Source organism: Typopeltis vanoorti, chromosome 16, assembly GCF_054136105.1.
Source record: "Typopeltis vanoorti isolate ZY-2024b chromosome 16, IOZ_Tvanoo_1.0, whole genome shotgun sequence".
Taxonomy (NCBI): Eukaryota; Metazoa; Arthropoda; class Arachnida; order Uropygi; family Thelyphonidae; genus Typopeltis; species Typopeltis vanoorti.
The window spans coordinates 48839382-48861080 of record NC_143564.1 but is presented as its reverse complement, the minus strand read 5'-3'; the positions used below and the strand labels follow the sequence as shown (position 1 = coordinate 48861080).

General features: G+C 35.3%; 1 protein-coding gene across 1 annotated transcript in view; it reads right to left on the bottom strand.

Annotated features, from left to right (window-relative positions):
- LOC150098009 (spliceosome-associated protein CWC27 homolog) overlaps positions 1–21699 on the bottom strand; it is a 243340-nt gene that overhangs the window by 54856 nt on the left and 166785 nt on the right. The window contains exon 7 of the mRNA XM_090406212.1: positions 19581–19828. Within this exon, the coding sequence (XP_090262338.1) occupies positions 19581–19828 (248 nt within the window). The remainder of the gene's footprint in view (positions 1–19580; positions 19829–21699) is intronic.

Sequence of the window (21699 nt, the reverse complement as noted above, 5' to 3'; positions counted from 1 at the left end):
GGCTACACAATGATTTTGCAAAGGCAATTGACAGAATTGGTATTCTGTTATGGAACTCTGTTATGCAAATTAAAACAAATTGGGATGGATATGACACTGGTTATGTGGATAATCGGCAGAAGATATCAAAAGTGGTATGTGGAGGGGAGAATCAAGGTGAAAACAGGTGGTTAGTGGTGTGCCACAAGGTTCAGTGCTGGGACCACTACTGTTTAATTTGTACATGAAGGATATGGAAAATAACCTGAAAGGAAATATTCAGTTGTTTGCTGATGGTGTGAAAGGTAGAGTAGCAGTTAATCAAGGTGATGTGGAGAGCTTGTAGGACAATTTAAATAGGCTGTCAGGTCACTATGGGCAAAAGATAATGGGCATCAGTTTAATGTGGAGGAATATAGTTATGCATTTTGGGATAAATAGATTACAAGTTGTGTACCATGTTGATGGAACTGTACTTCAGGAAACAGATGAAGCTAGAAATTTAGGGGTGGTGGCAAACAGTGTTAAAGTTTAGAGCAGGGTTTCCCAAACTGTGTTCCTCGGAAGGTGAATAAGTGTTCCGCAAGAAGTTCTCCTGGAATTTGTCATTTTAGTTTTCTAAGCATTTTTAATGAATAAATATTTTATAGTGGAAATATTCTGAGGAGAATAATATTCGTGAATATGTCGAAAAGCTCAGACCCAGAACGCCTAATAACATCTGTGTATTGCTAATTTTCACACATCGAAACCTTTCAACATTTGGGAAAGGGAATACCGCTGTTTATGACCGTTCATAAAAATTGCCTGCAAGCAGATTATAACAATGGGTGGCATAACCTCTGTTCTCAAAACTGAAGGAAATAACATCTGTGTACCAAACGTCAGTTACCAAGCAGCATATTTTTAAACATGAAAATATTCATGAATTATCATTCATTTTCACAGATCGAAATCTTTCAACAGTTGGGAAAGAGAATACCGCTGTTTATGACCGATCATAAAAATTGCCTGCAAGCCGATTACAACAATGGGCGAGGTATCCTCTGTTCTCAAAACTGAAAGAAATAACATCTGTGTTGCAAATATTAGTGACCAATCAGCAAGGAAGTATAAAGAAAATTTTTCCATTAAAATTGAAGATCAAGGTAGTCTGTATCCGGTTCTCAAATCTAGTAATACTGAATACTCTCTTTGCAAGTTTGTATTGTAGGGTGAAAGTTTTCGAAACCGTAGTGCTGTGATTTTTTAAAAGTAATAGGCCTGCAGATTTAAATTTTAGTATGAATAAGAGACAAGGGACCTTGTTTAATTTTGGTATTAAGAAATCTCTTATTGAAGATAGTGAGGAATCCACCACCAGCCTACAAAGCGATCTCCAGGATGTACAAAAGGATGGGAAAACTACCAGCACACAGGAGAAAAAGTATGCATTCACTCCTAAGTACTTATATTATAAATTTTTGGTGATCAGAATGGGATATGTCAATGAAAATCAGCACAAATTAATTTAACGATGTTTATGTTTAATTGATGTTTAATTAATTAATAATTACACCCAATTATTAATTAATAATAAAAATCAGCTACATTAATAACTAATTATTAATTAATACATTACTAAATAACCAAGGTGTTCCATGAAAATTTCAGAATTTGTGAAGTGTTCCATCATCGGAAAAGTTTGGGAAACAGTGGTTTAGAGGACATATTGCTGAAGGTTGCTAAGGCAGCCCATAAGATTTCTTGGCTACTGAAGAACACAATAACAAGTAGAGATAAGGAAGTTGTTATAAGGCCTTAATATGTCTACATCTGGATTACTGTGCTGAAGTCTGGTTTCCTGGGTTTCTTGGAGATGAGTAAGCAGTGAAGAGGATTCAGAGACAAGTGAACAAGATTGTGAGAGGTCTGTGGAATGTTCCCTATGAGGATAGATTGAAAGTGAGTGAACTGCAGAAGTTGGTTGATAGGAGAAAAAGAGGGGATATGACAGAAGCATTTAAGGTGCTTAAAGGGTTACATATGATTGATGCAGAGGAATTTCAGCACTCAGTTAGAAAGTCCAGAACAAGAGGTCATCCCTGGAAGTTGAATAAAGATGTGGTTAATAGGGGTGTAAGGACTACATTTTTTGCTTGGAGAGTTGTGAATAAGTAGGTTGCCAGAATTAGTTGCAAGTTCTTTGCCTGTTAATGGGTTCAAGGAGAGGTATGATGGATTGGGTGGATGGTTTGGGTGTCCTGTGATGAGTCTTTGGACTCCATGGAAGCACCCATACAACACCATACAATAATAATAATAATTAAGTTAACCAATTATTCACGTATCTACATATAAATAAAATTACAGGAAAGGTTACAGCAGTACACGAGGTAAAAGGTAACAGCAATACATAAAAAGTCAAAGGTAAATTAGATAATAATATGTATGTAAAAAAATTAAGTTAAACTGAAAACAAACTGTTGCAGTCTCTATTTCCCTTAATTCCAATTTGACTGGGAATCTAGCAAACTGAATATCAAAATTAAGGGTTTTCAGTTTGAATAACAGGTGTAACACCTCACACAGCACTGGATGTGGATTATATATAGGAGAGGAGACAGCCTATAAACAGTTCAATGAGTGTATATAAATTACACACTTTTGTTAGCAATTTTCTTTTATATACACAAGTGTGCAAACTGAATAGCATGCAACTCTACTTTATAATTACTGCAATCAGGTGGGATTTGGTTGAAAAAAGTAATGTCAGGTAACACAGCAGCACAGCCAACATAGATGGGCAAGAAATCAGAGTGAGCTACTCTATTTGCATTAAACAATTGCAGGTAAACAGATGATGGAGTATGATCCTTTCATTTAGTGTTACACGGTGATCAGCATTCATTTTAGAAATTATGGACTTTACAACCGTGTTATAAATAACTCTTAATATCCTGACGTTTCGATCTTCATATTAAGATCATCATCTGGAGCATATACAAATATACAGGACAAGCTAAGTTACATTACATACAGTAAGCTAGAGAAACAATGTACTGATCACAAGTTATTCTACTGGTATGACCTCTAGTGAAAAAAAAAAAAAATTAATTATTTATAAATTACATCAAGCTAAATTCTATTTATGATAACATGAATAAACAGTCTTTCTTACAGATAGTTTTCTTTCAGTAACAATGATATCCTATTTTTAACATTACAATTGTTATTTTTGATTTAGGATCCTGGATTTTCTACAGTCCTGATTATAGTTGCTCTTAGAGAGGAAGGTTCCATGGGTCGAATATATGCCTTCCATATGTTTGGAATTTTTAGACCATCATTATTGTTCAGATTGGGGTGGTTGGTAATAATCTCCCAGGCTTCCTTAAATTTGCGTTCATACCATGTTTTGGTGTGATATAGACAACTAGTGCTTTTCCAGTCAATTCTATGTAAGGTGTTCAAGGCATGATCAGAAACTTAGCTTGTCCTGTATATTTGTATATGCTCCAGATGATGATCTTAATATGAAGATCGAAACATCGGGATATTAAAAGTTATTTATAACACGGTTGTAAAGTCCATAATTTCTAAAATGAATGCTGTTCACCATGTAACACTAAAAGAAAGGATTATGATAATTCATGGAGATTCAACCCACAAGCGATGCAATCAATACGGTAAGCTGAAGATTCATATTTCTAGTTTGATCAATCAACTGGCTTTTTTAAAACAGTGTAGGGACAGCAATATTATTCTGAATTGCATCAAACTAAAGAGAAAATTCACCTCAACAAAGGCACAACGAATATACCACCACATGGAGAAAGTGCAACTCAGAGAACAGATCCAAGCTACCAGAAAGAACTTAGCCGTTACTCAAAACCAGCTACAAAATGAAATCGGAAGTTTCAAGCTACTTAAACACAGATATCTGGATGATCCTGGAAAAGATTACAGACAACACGGTGAACCATATCCTTCAAACGAAGAAAGAAAAACTAATTTCAAAATTTCAAAGACTAAAAGATCAACAAAACCAATGGACATATTCAAATTTCTCCACAGTGAACGATAACAACCAACCAGAAGAAACAACAGGAGCCACCAATCGCCTACAGATAACAGTAAACGTAGTTAACCTATCCAACCACGCTTTAAACAAAGACAAAGTCTCGATACTTAATAAATGTCTAAATTTTGCCGTAGCACCCAGGTCGATAAACAAACTTGAATTTATTTGTAACATAGAAAAAGGCTTAAGATTCATCCCAAATAACATAGACAAAATACGTTTAGAAACCGCCAACATTTTAAATCATAACAAAACAATAACAAGCAACTTAACAAAACAGGAATTAACAATGGCGAAATTAAATTCAACATCATAATAATTAAAGTCGATAAAGGAAGTGCCACCGTTATTTTAAACCGAACCACTTATGTAGAAAAAATGAACCTGCTGGTCTCGGACGATAACACATACCAACTCATTAACTACAACAACCCAACCAATAGAATAAAAAAGAAAACAGAGAAATTACTTAAGTCAATTACCACATGGTCGGAAGATACAGTCAAAAAATTATTTCCACACTACGCTCGTTCCCCAAGAATTTACGGGCTATCGAAAATACACCACTCGGCCTATAGTCGAAGGGATAGATAGCCCAAATTATCACTTAGCCAAGAAATTAGTGACAACACTCAAGGAGTTGGTAGGTCATTCCCCCCCCCCCCATATCAAAAACACACAACACTTCATAAACATCATCAAAGACATTATATTAGAAAAAGATGATTTATTAGTCAGTTTTGACGTGTCTGCCCTCTTTATGAATGTCCCAATCCTTCTTTTACAGAACAAATTCCCTCCAGATATCACGGTGCTCTTTGCACATGCATTGTGTCCTGGTTATTTTGTATGGGAAAACATTTTCTACCTATAAAAATAAGGCACAGCCATGGGCTTGCCATTATCCCCCCCCTCCCCATTGCTAACTTTTATATGGAGCATTTTGAGCAACTTGCTTTAGGTTCCTCTCCTTTAAAACCCAAAGTCTAGCTTAGATACATTGACGATGTTTTCACGATCTGGTCCCATGGCCGCCAGACACTAGACACATTCCTTAGCCACCTAAACAAACAACACAAACGCATACAGTTCACAATTGAGATTGAAAAACAGAACACACTTCCGTTTCTAGATACACTTGTCACACATCTTCCTTCTGGCAATCTTTCCTTCACTGTTTACCGGAAACCGACACATACTGGCCAATATATATACATAAACTCCTACCACCACCCAACACAAAAACTAGGTATCATAAATACTTTAAAAAACAGAGCTCTGAAGATCTGCTCCAGTGAACAGGCACTGAAAGGCGAATTTAAAGTTATCAGCAATACTTTTCAAAAAAATGGATACAGCCAAAACACTATTAACAAAATTCTCTACAAGACCTCAATAAAAAACAAAGACAAACCAGACTATAATAAAACTATAACCATTCCTTACATTAAAGGGACATCAGATAAAATAAACAGAATACTACAAAAATACAACCACAAAGTCACCTTTAAACCTCCTGCAAAATTAAAAAGCTTGCTCAACTAATCCAAAGACCCACTCCCTCCGCTGGCCGACCCTGGAGTATACTGTATTTATTGCACCTGTAGCATACCATATATAGGAAAAACAGGACGCACAATTCCTATCAGACAAAAAGAACATAAACGACAAATTAAATATAATAATTATGGTGAAGCTGGCTTTTCTGATCATGCCCTGAACACCTTACATAGAATTGACTGGAAAAGCACTAGTTGTCTAGATCACACCAAAACATGGTATGAACGCAAATTTAAGGAAGCCTGAGAGATTATTACCAACCACCCCAATCTGAACAATAATGATGGTCTAAAAATCCCAAACATATGGAAGGCATATATTCGACCCATGGAACCTCTACAGTCCTGTTTATAGTTGCTCTGTAGAAAATCCAGGATCCTAAATCAAAAATAACAATTGTAATGCTAAAGATAGGACATCACTGTTACTGAAAGAAAACTATCTGTAAGAAAGAATGTTTATTCATGTTATCATAAATAGAATTTAGCTTGATGTAGTTTATAAATAATTAATTTTTTTTTTTTTTTCACTAGAGGTCATGCCAGTAGAATAACTTGTGATCAATTCATTGTTTCTCTAGCTTACTGTATGTAATGTAAATTAGCTTGTCCTGTATATCTGTATATGCTCCAGATGATGATCTTAATATGAAGATCGAAATGTTGGGATATTAAAAGAGTTATGTATAACATGGTTGTAAAGTGCATAATTTCTAAAATGAAAGATGATGTTGTATGAGTAAATAGTTGAAAAAGTGAGAGGTTGTAAGATGAAGTGCAAACCTACTATTGAGGGATGCTGTTATGCTTGGTGTAGGCAATGTTGTTATCATCCTAACAGCTGGAACAGTTTCTTTAACACATCATAACAATAGGATGTATGGCAGTCAGATAGATGTTGAGCTTCCCAATGCAGAGAAAAATTACTAGTCCATGTAGGATGATCTTTAGGGTATAATTAAGAGGACTGTTTCCATTTAAGTGATAGAGCCAGTTCATTTGCTTCAACATAAAGACTGAGTGGGTGACGTGCAAAAGGCACCAGTAGCTATCTGTATATCCTGATGAAGAATGGGATCCAATTATTGTAGCTTATTCTGTCTTGCAGAACAGAACCAGACTTAAGACCAATAATCCAGCTTGGAATGTATAAGTGCACGATAAAGATGAAGCAAAGAAGAGGATAGGATGAGAAGGAGAAAGACAAGTACGAAGAACTTGTCTTCTGTGGTTACTGGAACAACGGTTTGTCCCATTATTAATTCAAGATCTGTTTACCTGTCAGATATGAAGTGTGCATTTCCTACAGAAGCGTACATAGACTTTTTTTTTGTTGTCTTGAAAAAAGTTGTCTTTTGATTACTCTCATGTTATGAGAGTGATAGTAAATTGTGAAGTCATCGACATGTAGAACATGGTCTACAGTGGGAGGAAGCTGTTTAGTGATTGGGTTAACTTTGATAGCAAAAGTGTCACACGTAGAACACCATGTTCTTGATGATGTGACTGATACAGTGTACTTCCCACTCTGACTTGGAAAGTTTGCCTGGACAGAAAGTTTTTAATACATACAGGAAGGTGTCTCTGAGAGCTAGGTTATAGAGGTCTTTTAAAATGCCATATCTCCAGGCTGTGTCATAAGCTTTTTCCATTCAAAGGAAACTGAAACCAAATGTTCCTGTTTCAGGAATGCATCTCTTATACTAGTTTCTAAATGAGCCAAATGGTCTAAAGTTGAACAATGTCTAAGAAAGCCACATTGTGTATTGGAGAGAACATTGTTGCTTTCTAAATACCAGAGAAGTTTCCTATTAACCATTTTCTTTACTATCTTGCAAAGACAGCTGGTCAGAGTAATAGGTCAATAATTATCTGCCTGTGCTGGATCCTTTCCTGGTTTTGGGATAGCAATGACAACCGACTTATGTCAAGAATCCAGAAACTCTTCTTTGCAAGTATTCTGTTGTATATGAAGAGAAGGAGATCCATAGAAGATGATGGTATATGTTTCATAATGGATGTCATCAGGCCCTGCCAATCTTTCCTTCACTGTTTACCGGAAACCGACACATACTGGCCAATATATACACATAAACTCCTACCACCACCCAACACAAAAACTAGGTGTCATTAATACTTTAAAAAACAGGGCTCTGAAGATCTGCTCCAGTGAACAGAGTAGAATATTTTCCTGTCCCACCTGCACTATGGTGGGACAGGAAAATAGCTCATTTTAGTTTTTCCTTAACAAATGGCTAATTGTATGGCTCAAGCCCATTGGTAGAAAAATTTAGCCTTTGTTTCTCATGCTGCCTGTTTCAATATTAAAAATTAAGGAGGATATGAAACTGTTGCTTAGATTCTGGCAAACTTTTCTTCCCAAGTGTCTGCAATAGCTTTGGGATCAGCAACAACATATCCATTATGGGCTAAGGTAGACAAACAGTATGTTCTATATCTACCTTTCATTTTTCATTTTATGCCATACAATTCTTGTGCTGGTGATTTGATTAATCGATGAGGTAAATTGGATTCAAGATTATTTTTGACTCTGACATCTCACACAATGTGCTTTGGCCTGAATATGCTTAAAACCTATTAAGTTTCAATAAAAACTTAATGTATCTATGAAATATACCCATGCTCTGCGGTGATCTTTTTTTTTTTTGGCTGCCTAGCATTCTGGGTTCCACCAAGGCTTTGGATAGAGTGGAAATCAAGATGATGTTCTTGGAATGGATGATGCTGCTGAGTGGACAATGCAGTCTGTTACAGGGAAGCATACATTTGTGAAAGGTGGATTCTGCCTTAGTAATTTACTCCCTTTTTATAGGCTGTATAGTAGCTTATAAATAAGTGACAATTGAGTTGGGTAAAGACAATAGCTACCACTACTGATAAGCAAAGGTGACAGAATACCAAGTGGAAATCTATTATGTAAGCTAAAACAAACGGGAATGGATGTGAAGTCAGTCACAGGGACAGAAGGATGGCTAGAAGCCAGACACCTGAGGAAGTATATGGTAGAGCCAAAGCCAGGAGGTGGAGAATGAGCATGACTAGTGGAGCCAGAAGTCTCTGTACTAAAGCCACTGCTGCAGAGAAATGATTTGGGAAGAAGGTGTGATGAGAATCTCGTGATGTTGAATCACGATGCAAAATTGGGGAAGACAATATTTAATAAAAGTGATGTAGAGATCTTACAAGATAACTTAAATAAACTGATGGTGAGGACAAAAATTAATGCTTGTCAATTTAAATGGCCAAATGTATATAAGTGTCTCCATAGCATAACTGAAAGAATGATGGTGCATTATGCTCTTCAGCTGGAAAAGAACTGAGTTCGATTCTCACTGTGATGAGAGGAAAAAAAGCCCATTTGAGAGGAATCCTCATATGGGCTTTTTCAACTGAAGGTGAGTTTGCTGATCTCCTATGGTGGTAGCAGGGCTTTTTCCTCCAGGAAACTTGGCTTTTTCATCCTGCATACAGGCAAACCTGCAATGAGAACAAACACACACACACACACACACAATTTCCAGACAATATACGTGGGCTGTTCAATAAGTAATAAGACTAATTTTACTGTGGCGAAACCACTCATCACAATATTAATTTCTGTGGAATAAAGAAATATTGCTGTATGTATTAACAAAAGAGGTTGATAGATGGCATATACGGGCTGATGTGCCAGAGTGTCACGTGACTAAACGCAAGTGCTCATCGATGCGCGACTAGTCTTCGAAATGGAAGTGTCCTTGGAACAGCGTTATGCAATTAAATTTTGTGTGGGTTTGCAAAAATTGGCATCGGACACTTTTAACATGATATGTGAAGCTTTCCACGATGAAGCAATGTCAAGGGCAAGTGTTTTTGCTGGCATAAAACTTTTAAGGAAGGAAAGCAAAATGTGGAAGATCTTGAACGTGAGGGAAGGCCTTCAACATCCATCACAGAGATAATGATCAACACAGCAGCGATTATCATCAAGCACGTCAAAAGGAAGCGTCCATTGCTGAAGAATGGCTTCTTATTGCACCACGATAATGCAAGGCCACATATTGCTGGTTGTGTAGTGGACGTTTTGCAGAAGAACAACACAGATATCCTACCACACCCTCCATACAGTCCTGATCTCGCACCGTGCGATTTCTGGCTGTTTCCTCAGCTCAAGAAACCACTAAGAGGCCGCCATTTCGAAAGCAACAAAGCATGTGTAAAAGCTGCAGAGGCGGTTTTGAAAGAATTCTCAAAAAAAGGACTCTCACATGTGTTTAAGAAGTGGATGCAATGTTGGGACAAATGCATTGAGTCTCACAGTAGTTACTTCGAAAAAGACCATGTAAATGATGATGATTAAAGGTAATCTGTTTTCTGTCTAAATATAGTCTTATTACTTATTGAACAGCCCATGTATATATAGTGGTGGTGGGCAGTAGATGGCACTGTGTTGATGGTAGCAGTGTTGTGTGGATGGAGGATTAAATAAGGGAGACGGCAAGTTGTAGTAGAGTAGTGTGCCCTTCCATGATGTGTCCTTGGAGATGTCACATAATGATAACAATACTGATGGCACTGGACTGCTGGTAACTGAGAAGTAGGCAGATGAAGCTCAATAGGAATACTGCAAAAGTAGACAAAACAGCTCAAGGGACTACTTGGTTGTTGAAGAACGTGGTGACAAGTAGAGATAGAGAGGTTAATATCCCTCTTTAACGGCTATGATACTGCTATATTGTGTACAGGTTCAGTCAACTGAGCTTCTTGGGAATGAGGAAATGGTAGAGATGATCCAGAGGTGAGTGATTAAGATGGCAATGAGAAAAGAGGGGACATGAGTGAAACGTATAAGTTATTGGAGGGATTTCATAAGATTAATGCATAGAAAGAGTACAAGAGATTGCCCAAAGGTTGCATGTGTGGACTGGATTGTCAGAAGTGGTTCTGAGTGCTCTGTAAGTGAATGTATTTAAGGAGAAGAATGATAGGTATTGTGCAAATAACAATTAATGTTGGTCTCCCATGATTAGTCTTTGAACTCCATGTAGATGCAATTTTAATCATAATACCAACCAGTCAAACAAGGCTCTAGAGGTCTATCAAGAAACAGTAACAAGTTTGTAATATGAACAACTCAAATGAACAAAAAGTGAATAATACAATACTAATGTAAGAAACTCAATGGTAGATAAGTCAAGCTACCAAAAACCTATCAGTTATCATGCTGAAATAACTGATGAGATCAGATGACAAACATGGGGAAATCATAAAATAACAATTACACTATTACTTAAACAAAACAAAAAGTAATTCATAGTGAAGAATTTATGGATACAAAAACACATGTGTTGGGGTAATTACTTTATTTATAATTAACAAAATAACAGTTGACATTTTCACCTTTGTACTGAGGTCATCATCAGGAAAACATGCACAGGACACAAGCTACATGACACTACACTAAAGTAAGATAAATCTAAATTCTTGATTAATCATTTACTCTAGCCTGCCTTAGATGAAAAAAAAAAATAAAAAAAGAAATAAAATACATACAAAAATATAAATTAACACAATAAAATAATTTTTTAAACATGTCAGTATTATTATTCCTTTACCTTCATGGAGACACAAGAAGCATTGTGTGTGTGCGTGGGGGGGGGGGGTTAACGCTAGTCAACACAAGGTCTATTGTACCACTCTTGAAACTCATCCACTTTCTGCACTTTCACCACCCTCTCAGGAAATGCATTCCATGCCCCTATCACTCCAAGCAAAAAACTTATTCTTACCCTTTTATGCACTACTTCTTTTTGCAACTTCCAGGGATGGCCCTTTGTCCTTTTTCCTTCCCCTCGTTCTATCATATAAAAATCTCTCCAGTGTTAATCCAATAATAACTCTTCAATGAATGCAATCACTAGAAATAGAACAAAAGAAATCACAACAAAAGAAAATTGCAGGAAATTGTATACTGAAAACAGAATACAAAGGATTGGCAGGAACCACACATAATGCATACAAAATGACAACATGAAAAAGTAAAAACAGAAAGATTTTTACTTTTTTCATGTTGAAATGTAATAGAAATAGAAATGTTTAGAAAAAATTTGGAGAAAAGAGCAAAGCAAATAATAATGGTAAATACCTGCTGGATTTCTGTTCAGCGCCATGGACAAGATTCACATGGAGAGATGCAAGAAATAAGAAAGTCTCATTAATTATGTTATTGTTGATAGCGATCTTTTCCCACTAGTTTAGGACAAGAGTATACAGAGGATTTGAAATTGGAAATGATCTTCATTTAGTCTTGGAAAGGATAAAACTGAATTTTATATTGAAAAGAAAAATTTGTCAAGTTTTAAAATGAATCAAAGTTCACCAACTTTCTGATGTGAACAGACTAAAATACACAAACATTATTCAATTAAAAATGACAGAGTTTGAAAACAATAACCAAGGCTTGGAGATGCAGTGGCGAGGTGGTTTGAAAGAAAGAAAGATCAAAGCTCCTTGGGGGACTCGAGGTTAAAGAGGCAGTGAAGGAAAAGAACAAAGCATATCAAAAGTTCCTGGCAAGTAACAGCTTGTGCTCTTAGAGAATACACAGAAAAATGTAAGAAATCAAAGCAATATGTAAAACTTGATAAACAAAAAGTCATGGGAAGACTGGTAAAAAACAGAGGAAATAAGTATCAGGAAGGTGGCAAAATATTCTGAAGGCTTTTTTGTAAAATATTTTGTCACTTTTATCAAAGATGATAAAAGTGACATGAAAACTGGAGATAAAAATTTCTTTGATGTCTGGAATAATTCAGAAGATTAATAAATGAAACAATCAGTGACAGCACAGTGGTAAAAAACACTGACCAGACATACAGTAGGAATGCATATCAATACCCGAAGTAGAAAAAGCCATCAAAAACCTGAAATGCGAGAAGACAGTTGGAGGTGATGATATCTGATCAGAAATGCTCAAATATGGAGGTATAAAAGTTTTGCAGTGGCTACACTACATAATTCAGGACAGATAGTTAAATTCCAGATAATAGGAGTAGAGATCTGATAGTAGCAATCCGTTTATTAAAAGGAACTGAATGCGAGAATTACAGAAATATTTCCCTACTGAGTGTTCCTGGTTATGATTTATGCAAGTATACTTGAGAAATGTCTAAGAAAAATTTTTGAAGGAAAGCTTGGGTAAGAACCAGCTCGATTCATGTGAAATATAAGTTGTCAAGATCAGATTTTCACTTTATGACAACTGGTTGAGAAATCATGGGAATATAACAAGGTGTCAAAAAGAATGCTGCTTGCAATGCTACAGTTCTATGGTGTAAATGCCACATTAAACAGATCAAGACAATCTCTATTTCAGCAGTAAGTCAACAGTTTGAATTGAAGGAGATACGGGAAAAGGTTTAATGTTAAATCAGGTTTGTGACAAGGGTGCATATTATCTCCACTGTTATTCATTATCTATATGGATCACAAAGCCTCCATAGTTCAGTGTATAGATGAGCCCTTTGGTTGGAAAGACCCATCAAACCCGTATGATGTGAGAAACCTTTATCTTTTCAATCAAATGGTGAGTTAGCTGGTCTCATGTGAAGGTAGAGTGTTTTCTTCCTTTCAGAAACAGTTTGCAAACAGGCCCTGTGAACACAGAGATTCTAACAATCCTATATGGATCATATTATGAAGGAAGGTGGTATCATACCTGATATCAAAATTGGTGATGTTAATCTCAGCTCTTTATTTTATGCAGATAATGTAATAACATATTTTCCGGTATATAAGAAGCACTTTTTTATCTTAAAAATGGGGTGCGTCTTATATAATGAAGGTAAAGATTGTTTCCTCTTTTTTCAAAGTCACACACACTCCCTTTTATGTTCCAAGATCTTTGTTGGCGGTTAATGGTGCAATCAAATTGATGCGTGACCTTCACGTGACTTCTGGCGCGTCATTGGCTAAGAACTTGGCGTGGTCAGAAGGAGATTTTGTACAATTTGCATAAAGAAAAGCGCGCGGAACGTGGAAAAATTGCGAAGTGGCCAGAACTAGAGACCAAAGTTTTGAAATGGGTGCAAGAAAATCGGCAAAATGGCATTACCATTTCAACAAAAATGATTTGTACACATGCAGTCAAAGTAGCCTGTGGACGTAACATTGAAGATTTTAAAGATGGTGCGTCATGGTGTTACCGTTTCATGAAACGCAGTGGACTTTGTATGCATATAAAAACAAAAATCAGTCAAAAAATGCCAAAAGAATATGAAGACAAAATTATTTCTATATTATAAGAAATTAATGATGATAGAGAAGAGTCAGATGACAGTGACATGGGTTTTGCAGGTTTCTGAAAGGTCAGTTTACTATTAAAAATTACCTATTATTTTATCCATTTTTTTTTTTTAAAATCATACTTTAAAGTTTAGGTTTTTTCCAGAAAATTGTATTAAATTTCTTGGGTGCATCTTATACACCAGAAAATATGGTACTTCTAAATAAATCCTTACTGTAAGAGTCCCTGACTAAACTGATTAACTGTTGTAATAAACTTGGTTTGAAAATCAAAAATAAAAAGACAAAGTCAATGAAAATAGGCAGAAACATTGAAGATTTCAGCTTCCTCTTGAATGGAGAACCTATAGAACAAGTAAAGCATTTTACCTACTTAGGCACAATTTTTAGAGAAGACAGCAAATTAAATATGGAAATAGACAACAGAATTAGCAAAGTTGGTATGGTAGAAAGTCACTGAATAAATTTATATGGAATAAGAGAGAAATTAGTGAAAACTGTATACAAGGCAGTGTTCAAACCAATTTTAACTTACAGATCTGAGAGTTGGATTAGAAATAAAACATTTGATCAAAGACTAGAGACCACAAATATGAGAGCAGTGAGTGAACACATGGCATTAATGGTAATAATATATTAAAAATGAAGATATTAGGAAAGAACATAACATTATTAGCATTTAGCAATGTGTTAGCATAGCTAATATCAGGTGGTATGGTCATTTAAATAGAATGGAAGAGGAAAGATTAGCACAACAAGTGTTTTTTGCCAGGCTGGCAGAAAAAAGACCCACAGGAACACCAAGATCTAGGTAGATTGATAGATAGTAAAAAAAAAATGTCATAGAAGATAGAAATATAAGATCTGATAATATTGGAGAAAAACTGTCAATCAGAAGTTAGTAATGATGTAACTTTTCAAGTAGTACTATCATAATATCCTGTACACTCCCCCTGATTGGAAAATACATGCATTTGATGATGATGAAAAAGTAAAGGATCAAACGATAATAGGAGACAAAGGGAAAAAACCGTAAGAATATGAAATTATAAAAATGAAAATTCAGAATTAGTGTTTAAAATTTTAAGTGTTACATTAGCTCAAATTAATGTCACCTGAAATTTCCATAATGAACTGAATATGTGCAGTTGGTATCATTAAAATCAAAACTAAGGTGAAAACTTCAGTAATTAACTTTGTAACCTCCAATTACAAAAGAAGAAGGGAACAGAAGTGATGAACATTAGACTGCACTATCAGTTAGTTAATCTAAGGAGCGAGGAGGGTGAAAGTAGACACAGCTTGTCAATGTCGGTTTTCTGACTGGACAGAAACCAAAGGATATACAGCTGGCATGAATTGAAACTATTTTCTCAGAACTGTAAATTAAACAAATATTGTATAATATACGGCATTTTTTAAACCACCACCTTTAAAAATTATGAAATAACTTTTAAAACATGGAATGAGGAATTGAGTGGTAATGAAATAAATGCTGCTTGGGAACCGACAAAGAAATAGATAACAGCATTAATGTGTGAATGTATTCTAAAGGTTAAAAGCTGAATAAGTTAGGTGGATGAATGAGAGAATTAAGCATGAAATCTGGAAGAAGAAGAAGGTCCTTCAGAGACAGTACAAGATGAACAAGGTAATAATCAGTTACATGAAGAGTATAAAGAACAAGCCAGGAGAGTGACCGAGTTAGTAATGAAAACAAAAAATGAAAATGCGGTATGAGCAGCAATTGAAAAATCAGGTGAAGAAAAACCCTAGAGTTTTTTAGATATATGGCAAATAGAAGGAAAAATGATAATGGTAAGATGATGTTAATGGATGAAAATGGTAGAATGGTAACTGCTGCAGAAGTCATTGTTGAGGTATTCAGTGATCAATTTATAAGGGTGTTTCATCCAGATCAGGGTGGAATCATGAGGAACTTAAGTGAAGAGGACATAGGAGAGGATGGCTTAATTGTGAATGAGCGGGAGATATTTGAGGAAATAACCTTGATGTCAGTAAGGCGATAGGATTTGATGACATATCACCACACATTTTAAGGGAATGTTCCAGGGAAGTAGCAGTAGCATTGACATGCCTGTTTAATGAAAGGTCTTACAACTGCACAGGTTTCCAAGGGACTGAAAGGAAGGTAAAATTGTTCCACTGCATAAAAGTAGTGATAAGGCTGTAGCTTTAAATTATAGGCGAGTTTGTATATGTGGAGTTGTAACTAAGGTACTGGAGAGAATGGCAAGAAGTAGGATACAGAAATGGGCTGATAACAGCAGTATTCTCTGTGATTATCAGCATGGGTTTGTTAAAGGGAGATTGTGTTTACTAACTTACTTTGTACTATAACAAGGTGACAAATACCTTGGACAAGGGAGATGCATATACAAAGGTGTACTTGGATTTTGCAAAAACTTTTGATAGACTCCAATAAGTGTGTTATATAAATAAGCTGTTAAATAAATTAAAACATGTGGGATTGGTTAATAGACTTCTGAGTTGGATCAGTGACTGGCTGCCCATTATCAGTACAATGATAATGGGATCCTTATCAGTACAATGTTGCAAAGTGTAAGGGTTTGAAATTGGCAACAACGATGGGATACACTTGGTCGGGAAACTTCAAAGATGGTAGAGGAGATGGGAGATCTGGAAATAGTGGTAGAGAAGGACCTGAAATTCAGGAGCCACATTGTACATGTTGCAAATACATCACATTGGATAATGACAATGATGTGGAGGACCCTGGCATGCAGAAATAAAGGTTATGATGTCATTGTGTAAGGCCTCGATCAAGCCTCATATGGATTATTGTGCACAGATTTGGTCACTGAGTTTTAATGGTGATGAGGATATGTTAGAGAGGAGGCTACAAACGATTCACAAGGATGGTCAGTGGTCTTTGGAATGCAGAGTACAAGAACAGATTGAGAGAATGTGAATTGCAAAGTCTTGTTAATAGTAGGAGGGGGAGATCTGATTGAGACATATAAGTTAGTCAGGGGTTGTTATCAGGTTGACATGGAAGATATTTTTCAGAGAATGGGAGGGAGGGGGGGGGTTGAACAAAAGACCATCCCTGGAAACTGTATAAGGGATGGTGTGAGCAAAGGAGTGAGGACCAGGTTCTTTATATGGAGAGTGGAATGCATTGTCTGTGTTTTGAATGTAGACACAGTGAATCAGATTAAGGCATGCTTAGATGAGGTTTGTGTGCGACAATCTATCTCCCACAATGAGTCTCTGACTCTATGGAGGTCAAGTGCTAATAATATATATATATATACAACTAATTTCTTATCATGAGTAACACTTGACAATGAAGTTCACATCCTGCTGAAATATGCTACACTCTTCAATGTCTATTTCTGTTAAAATATCCTCCTGAGTTAACCAATTTTACCATCGTATTCTCATGGGAACGAAAGCCTTTATTTTTAATTACACTCTCATTCTGTAAATTATGGTTTCTAACAACTGAGGCTATTCTAAAGTCTTGTGTGAGTGGTTTGGATTAGAATCTCCAGGTTCCCTACTTCTAAGTTATTTTAGAAAGCTCATGCAATAGTTGGACAAAATAATTAATAAACTCACATGACTAAGGTAGGAATATCATATGTTATTTCTAGATGGAGAAGTAGAAAATGAAAAGCTGTTTTACAATTTTTGCTTCAGTACCAAAATCACTGGACAGAAATGCTATCCAACCTTACATCTAGAACTCTATCCAGATGGTCCAGCTGCTACACTTTTACTCCCACTTTATTCACAAGTTATCTTAACTAATTTTATGCTAAAATAACATTTTTTTTTAATATTTCTGATTTCTTGTCAGAAAGAAATCACAAATTACCACTACTGACACTTCAATTTTTTTTTTATTTATTTTTTATTTTTTTAAGAGATTATTCCAAAAACCTGCAGTTCAGTGCTATTTCTGTTTTTCCTATTTCTGTGTGTGTGTGTGTTTTAAACTCTGTTCTCCCCCCCTCTATAACAGGAACCTTTTCTTATTAAGAATACTATGCACAGTGTACATAATATTCTCACTATACACTGTACAGTATAAAAAAACGATGTACAGTGGAACAGATATATTGCATCAGAAGAATCATTTTAACCTTTATAGAATTCAAGACAGCTTTTGACTACATTAATAGAGAAGCAATGTTTAAAATACTCAGCTTCTACCCTCAAAACTCATACAAGCAATCTCAGCGCCTTATAAAGATTACAATGCTACAGTAATCTTTAAAACAGAAACATCTGAATCCTTTCCGGTGACAACAGGAGTCCTGCAAGGTGATGTACTAGCACCTTATTTGTTTTTAGTATGCTTGGACTACATCTTCCAGACCATCAACACAGAAGATCTTGGTTTTAACATTAGAACATCCACCCACACCATGCAAATAACTGATCTTAGCTTTGCTGACAATGTTGTACTTATTGATACAGAACCAACAAAAACATCTCAGTCAACTAGAGGCACAGGCTAAACTTATTGGTCTGCAGATCAACATTCAAAAGTCAAAGTATTCTCAATAGGTTGTGAAAACTTTATATTTCATATCAACAGTAAATCCTTAGAAAGAGTAAAGGACTTTCAATACCTTGGATCGTACATCAGCAATACAGAAAATGATATTAGAAAACGTAAACAGCGGGCTCTAGTCTTCCATAACAAACTCTGCCCTGTCTGGAAATCATCATTAATATCATTAAAGACAAAATTAAGACTATACCACTTCACAGTATATACATAACTAAGACTATACCATGCAACCAGTAGATCCATCTTCTTTTATGGTTCTCAAACCTGGACAATAAGCACCAAAAAACTACAGATCTAATTAACTCCTTTGGAACTACATGTCTCAGACTGATCCTTGGATATACTTGGATGGACCATGTCACTAACTCTGCTGTGCTAAATCTGGCTAAGCAAGAACCACTTGTCAATATAGCAAAAAACTACAACTCAGATGGCTTGGGCATCAACTCAGACATCCTGAAGTCTCGCCCTGTTTGGAATCCCTTATCCTGTACAAACCAGAAGATGGCAATCACAGTAGAGGAAGACCATGCAAACAATTTTGGCAATACATATGTGAAACCATCAGTAGGCTGAACTGTAAAACTCCATCTGACATCTACCAGTTAGCTCAAGATAGAGAGACTTGAAAGACCATAATTTACAATATTTAATTTTTAATATAAATCTCTTTCCCCTTTTCATATTGTATCATATTGTGAATAAACTATGATGATGATAGTGAACTTTTTTAAATAGATAAATTGTGGAACAATCTCTTACGTATTTTACATTTCCTCATGGCCTGTTTTTGGGAGTATTCCCCACCCTTTTTTTTTTTTGAAGAAAAATTTCTTGTTGACATTTCAATACTGCAAAATCCTGCTCATTCTTTACACCATTTTGTTTATGATTGTACTGCATATTTCATAAGTAATGAATTTTGCAATCAACATTACCAGACATGTCCAGAAACGTGTAAAAATCTGCTTAATCTACTTAATTCTAATGATTTTAAATTAAGGTAGATATCAGTTCATTTTTCTCATTTATAAAATATACTAATCTCAGTGAAATTTATGCATTTCTTCTTTGCATATTTTACTTCTATAATTTTTTTTTCACATACCTTTCTTTCTGTTTTCTTCTTTTCTCCTCTTCATCTGAATCAATTAAAGTAACTGATGACTGTTTAGGCAGTTCTACTTTATCAGATTCTTCCACTTTCAGTTTTTTTCTAATTATTTCAAGAGTAGAAGAGTGTTCAGTACTTGAATCTTTTGCAGATTTATCTAAGGAGACATCTACTGCAGGTACAGAACTCAAATGAGGATCATTAGCTAAATCATGGCTGCTCTTGCTTTTTCCACGGAATTCCTACAATAACAGAGATTAACATTTCATATGTAAAAATATTTTAAGATGTACAGTCAACTTTCACTATAGCAAAACTTGTAGGAAACCACAGGAAGGTTTGTTACAATGGTTAGTTACTAGCATGAATTTCTTTTAGCGCAGTGTTTTACTTATGCATTTTAATCAGGACTTTTCAAAAGTTTGCAACTAATAGTAGTATTTGCTATAATGAGAGTTGGCTTTATACATAACAAACATAAATAAAAATAGAACTCAGTTAAGTGGAACTTTCTAAAACAACTCTAATGATGAGCATAGTTTGGATAACATGCAGTTGTTAGCATTCCTAGCAAACTGCATTCATTTGTCAAATTTGTCATGTTTAATAAAAATTGTTATATTTATGTTCTAAAAACTGAACACTTTGTTTTCTTAATTTTTTGAAGATGTAGATCATGGTGAAACCTAATAGTCTTTCAAGTTTTAGGTTCCAACTTTAACCTTACCTAGATGCTCAATAAAAACTTCTTAATCTTTTTCATAATAATGTTTAATGGTATAAACAACACCAAGAGGGTGAAAGAATACATTTATTAAACTCACTAATATTTTGCTGGTTTTCTACCTAGTATCACCAGAGCACAATGATAATTGTGACAGGCACACAGCACTAAGCTAAGTAATTGTAGTAGCAATTTAAATTGTAATTGACAATTTAAATTGACAACCAAATCTCCTTACAAGGGACCATCTAAAGGTCAGATTGCTATAAAGTTAATTTAGAGAAGTCCAGCTATTAGGTCTTAAAATGACAATCTCTTTTAATTAATTTACCAGATCTTTAGTAAATTAATGCAAACATACTTGTTGAGGTTGAGAGAGTGCTTCATAGCTGATGCTATGAAGAGATTATCTGTTTGTTTTTATCTATCAATTTATTTTTATTTCAATATATCAGGAAATCCTTCTCAAAATACCAAATATGGAACTTTTTCAATTTAATCTCTAATAAGTAGGGTGATGGTCCCACACTGAGGGTAATGAATTCATCTTTCATCTAAAGAAGCACTAATATCCATGTCAATTTGAATCAACAACATGCTGGTTGGAGGGAGGACACATTAACCACTCAGTCAACCAGGCTGGCATAGTGTACATAATATGGATAACAAATATAGCAGTTACGATTAAATTAAACTTGTCTGGAAAAAATATTATTTAATCCTTTTTCTTAGAAAAAGGATTAAATAATATTTTTTCCAGACAAGTGCACCCTAAGTTTGCATGTGAAGTATCTTTACTACTAGACTGCTCATATATAGAGGCTAATAATGGCACATTAATTGCCTCAGCATCCCATAATGCAAAGCACATATCCTTTCAGACATGTATAATACTATGCATTATACATGTCTGGAAGTATCTTTGTGTGCAAACTTTGTTTTCTTACACTTGAATAAAGGATTAAACAAGAACATAATTTCCTGGCAAGATTAATTTAATTTATAACAAGGTGATAAAACTTTCTATATCTATCTCTAATCCAGATTACTGAAATAAGAAGGTGATACATATTTTCACTACATTTATATGGAAAATATATGATATCTGTATTACTTCAGGGGTGCTTAAGGGTCAAAGCTGTATAACTGAGAGGAGACCTCCACATAGCCTTTCAAGGAATGCAGAGAACCGACCAGGGCTTCTGACCTAATATCCAATCCTCACCTTCTCATGGTGCACCCTGTTGGGTATCTAATTTGATACTGAATGAACGAGGATGGGCTGGCAATTTGGGATTTAGCCAAACCAATTGTATTCTTATTGGTTAAACCAAAATAAGAAATGATGGTACAACATGACAAAATTTCATGCCGGCTGGGGCGTCGCCC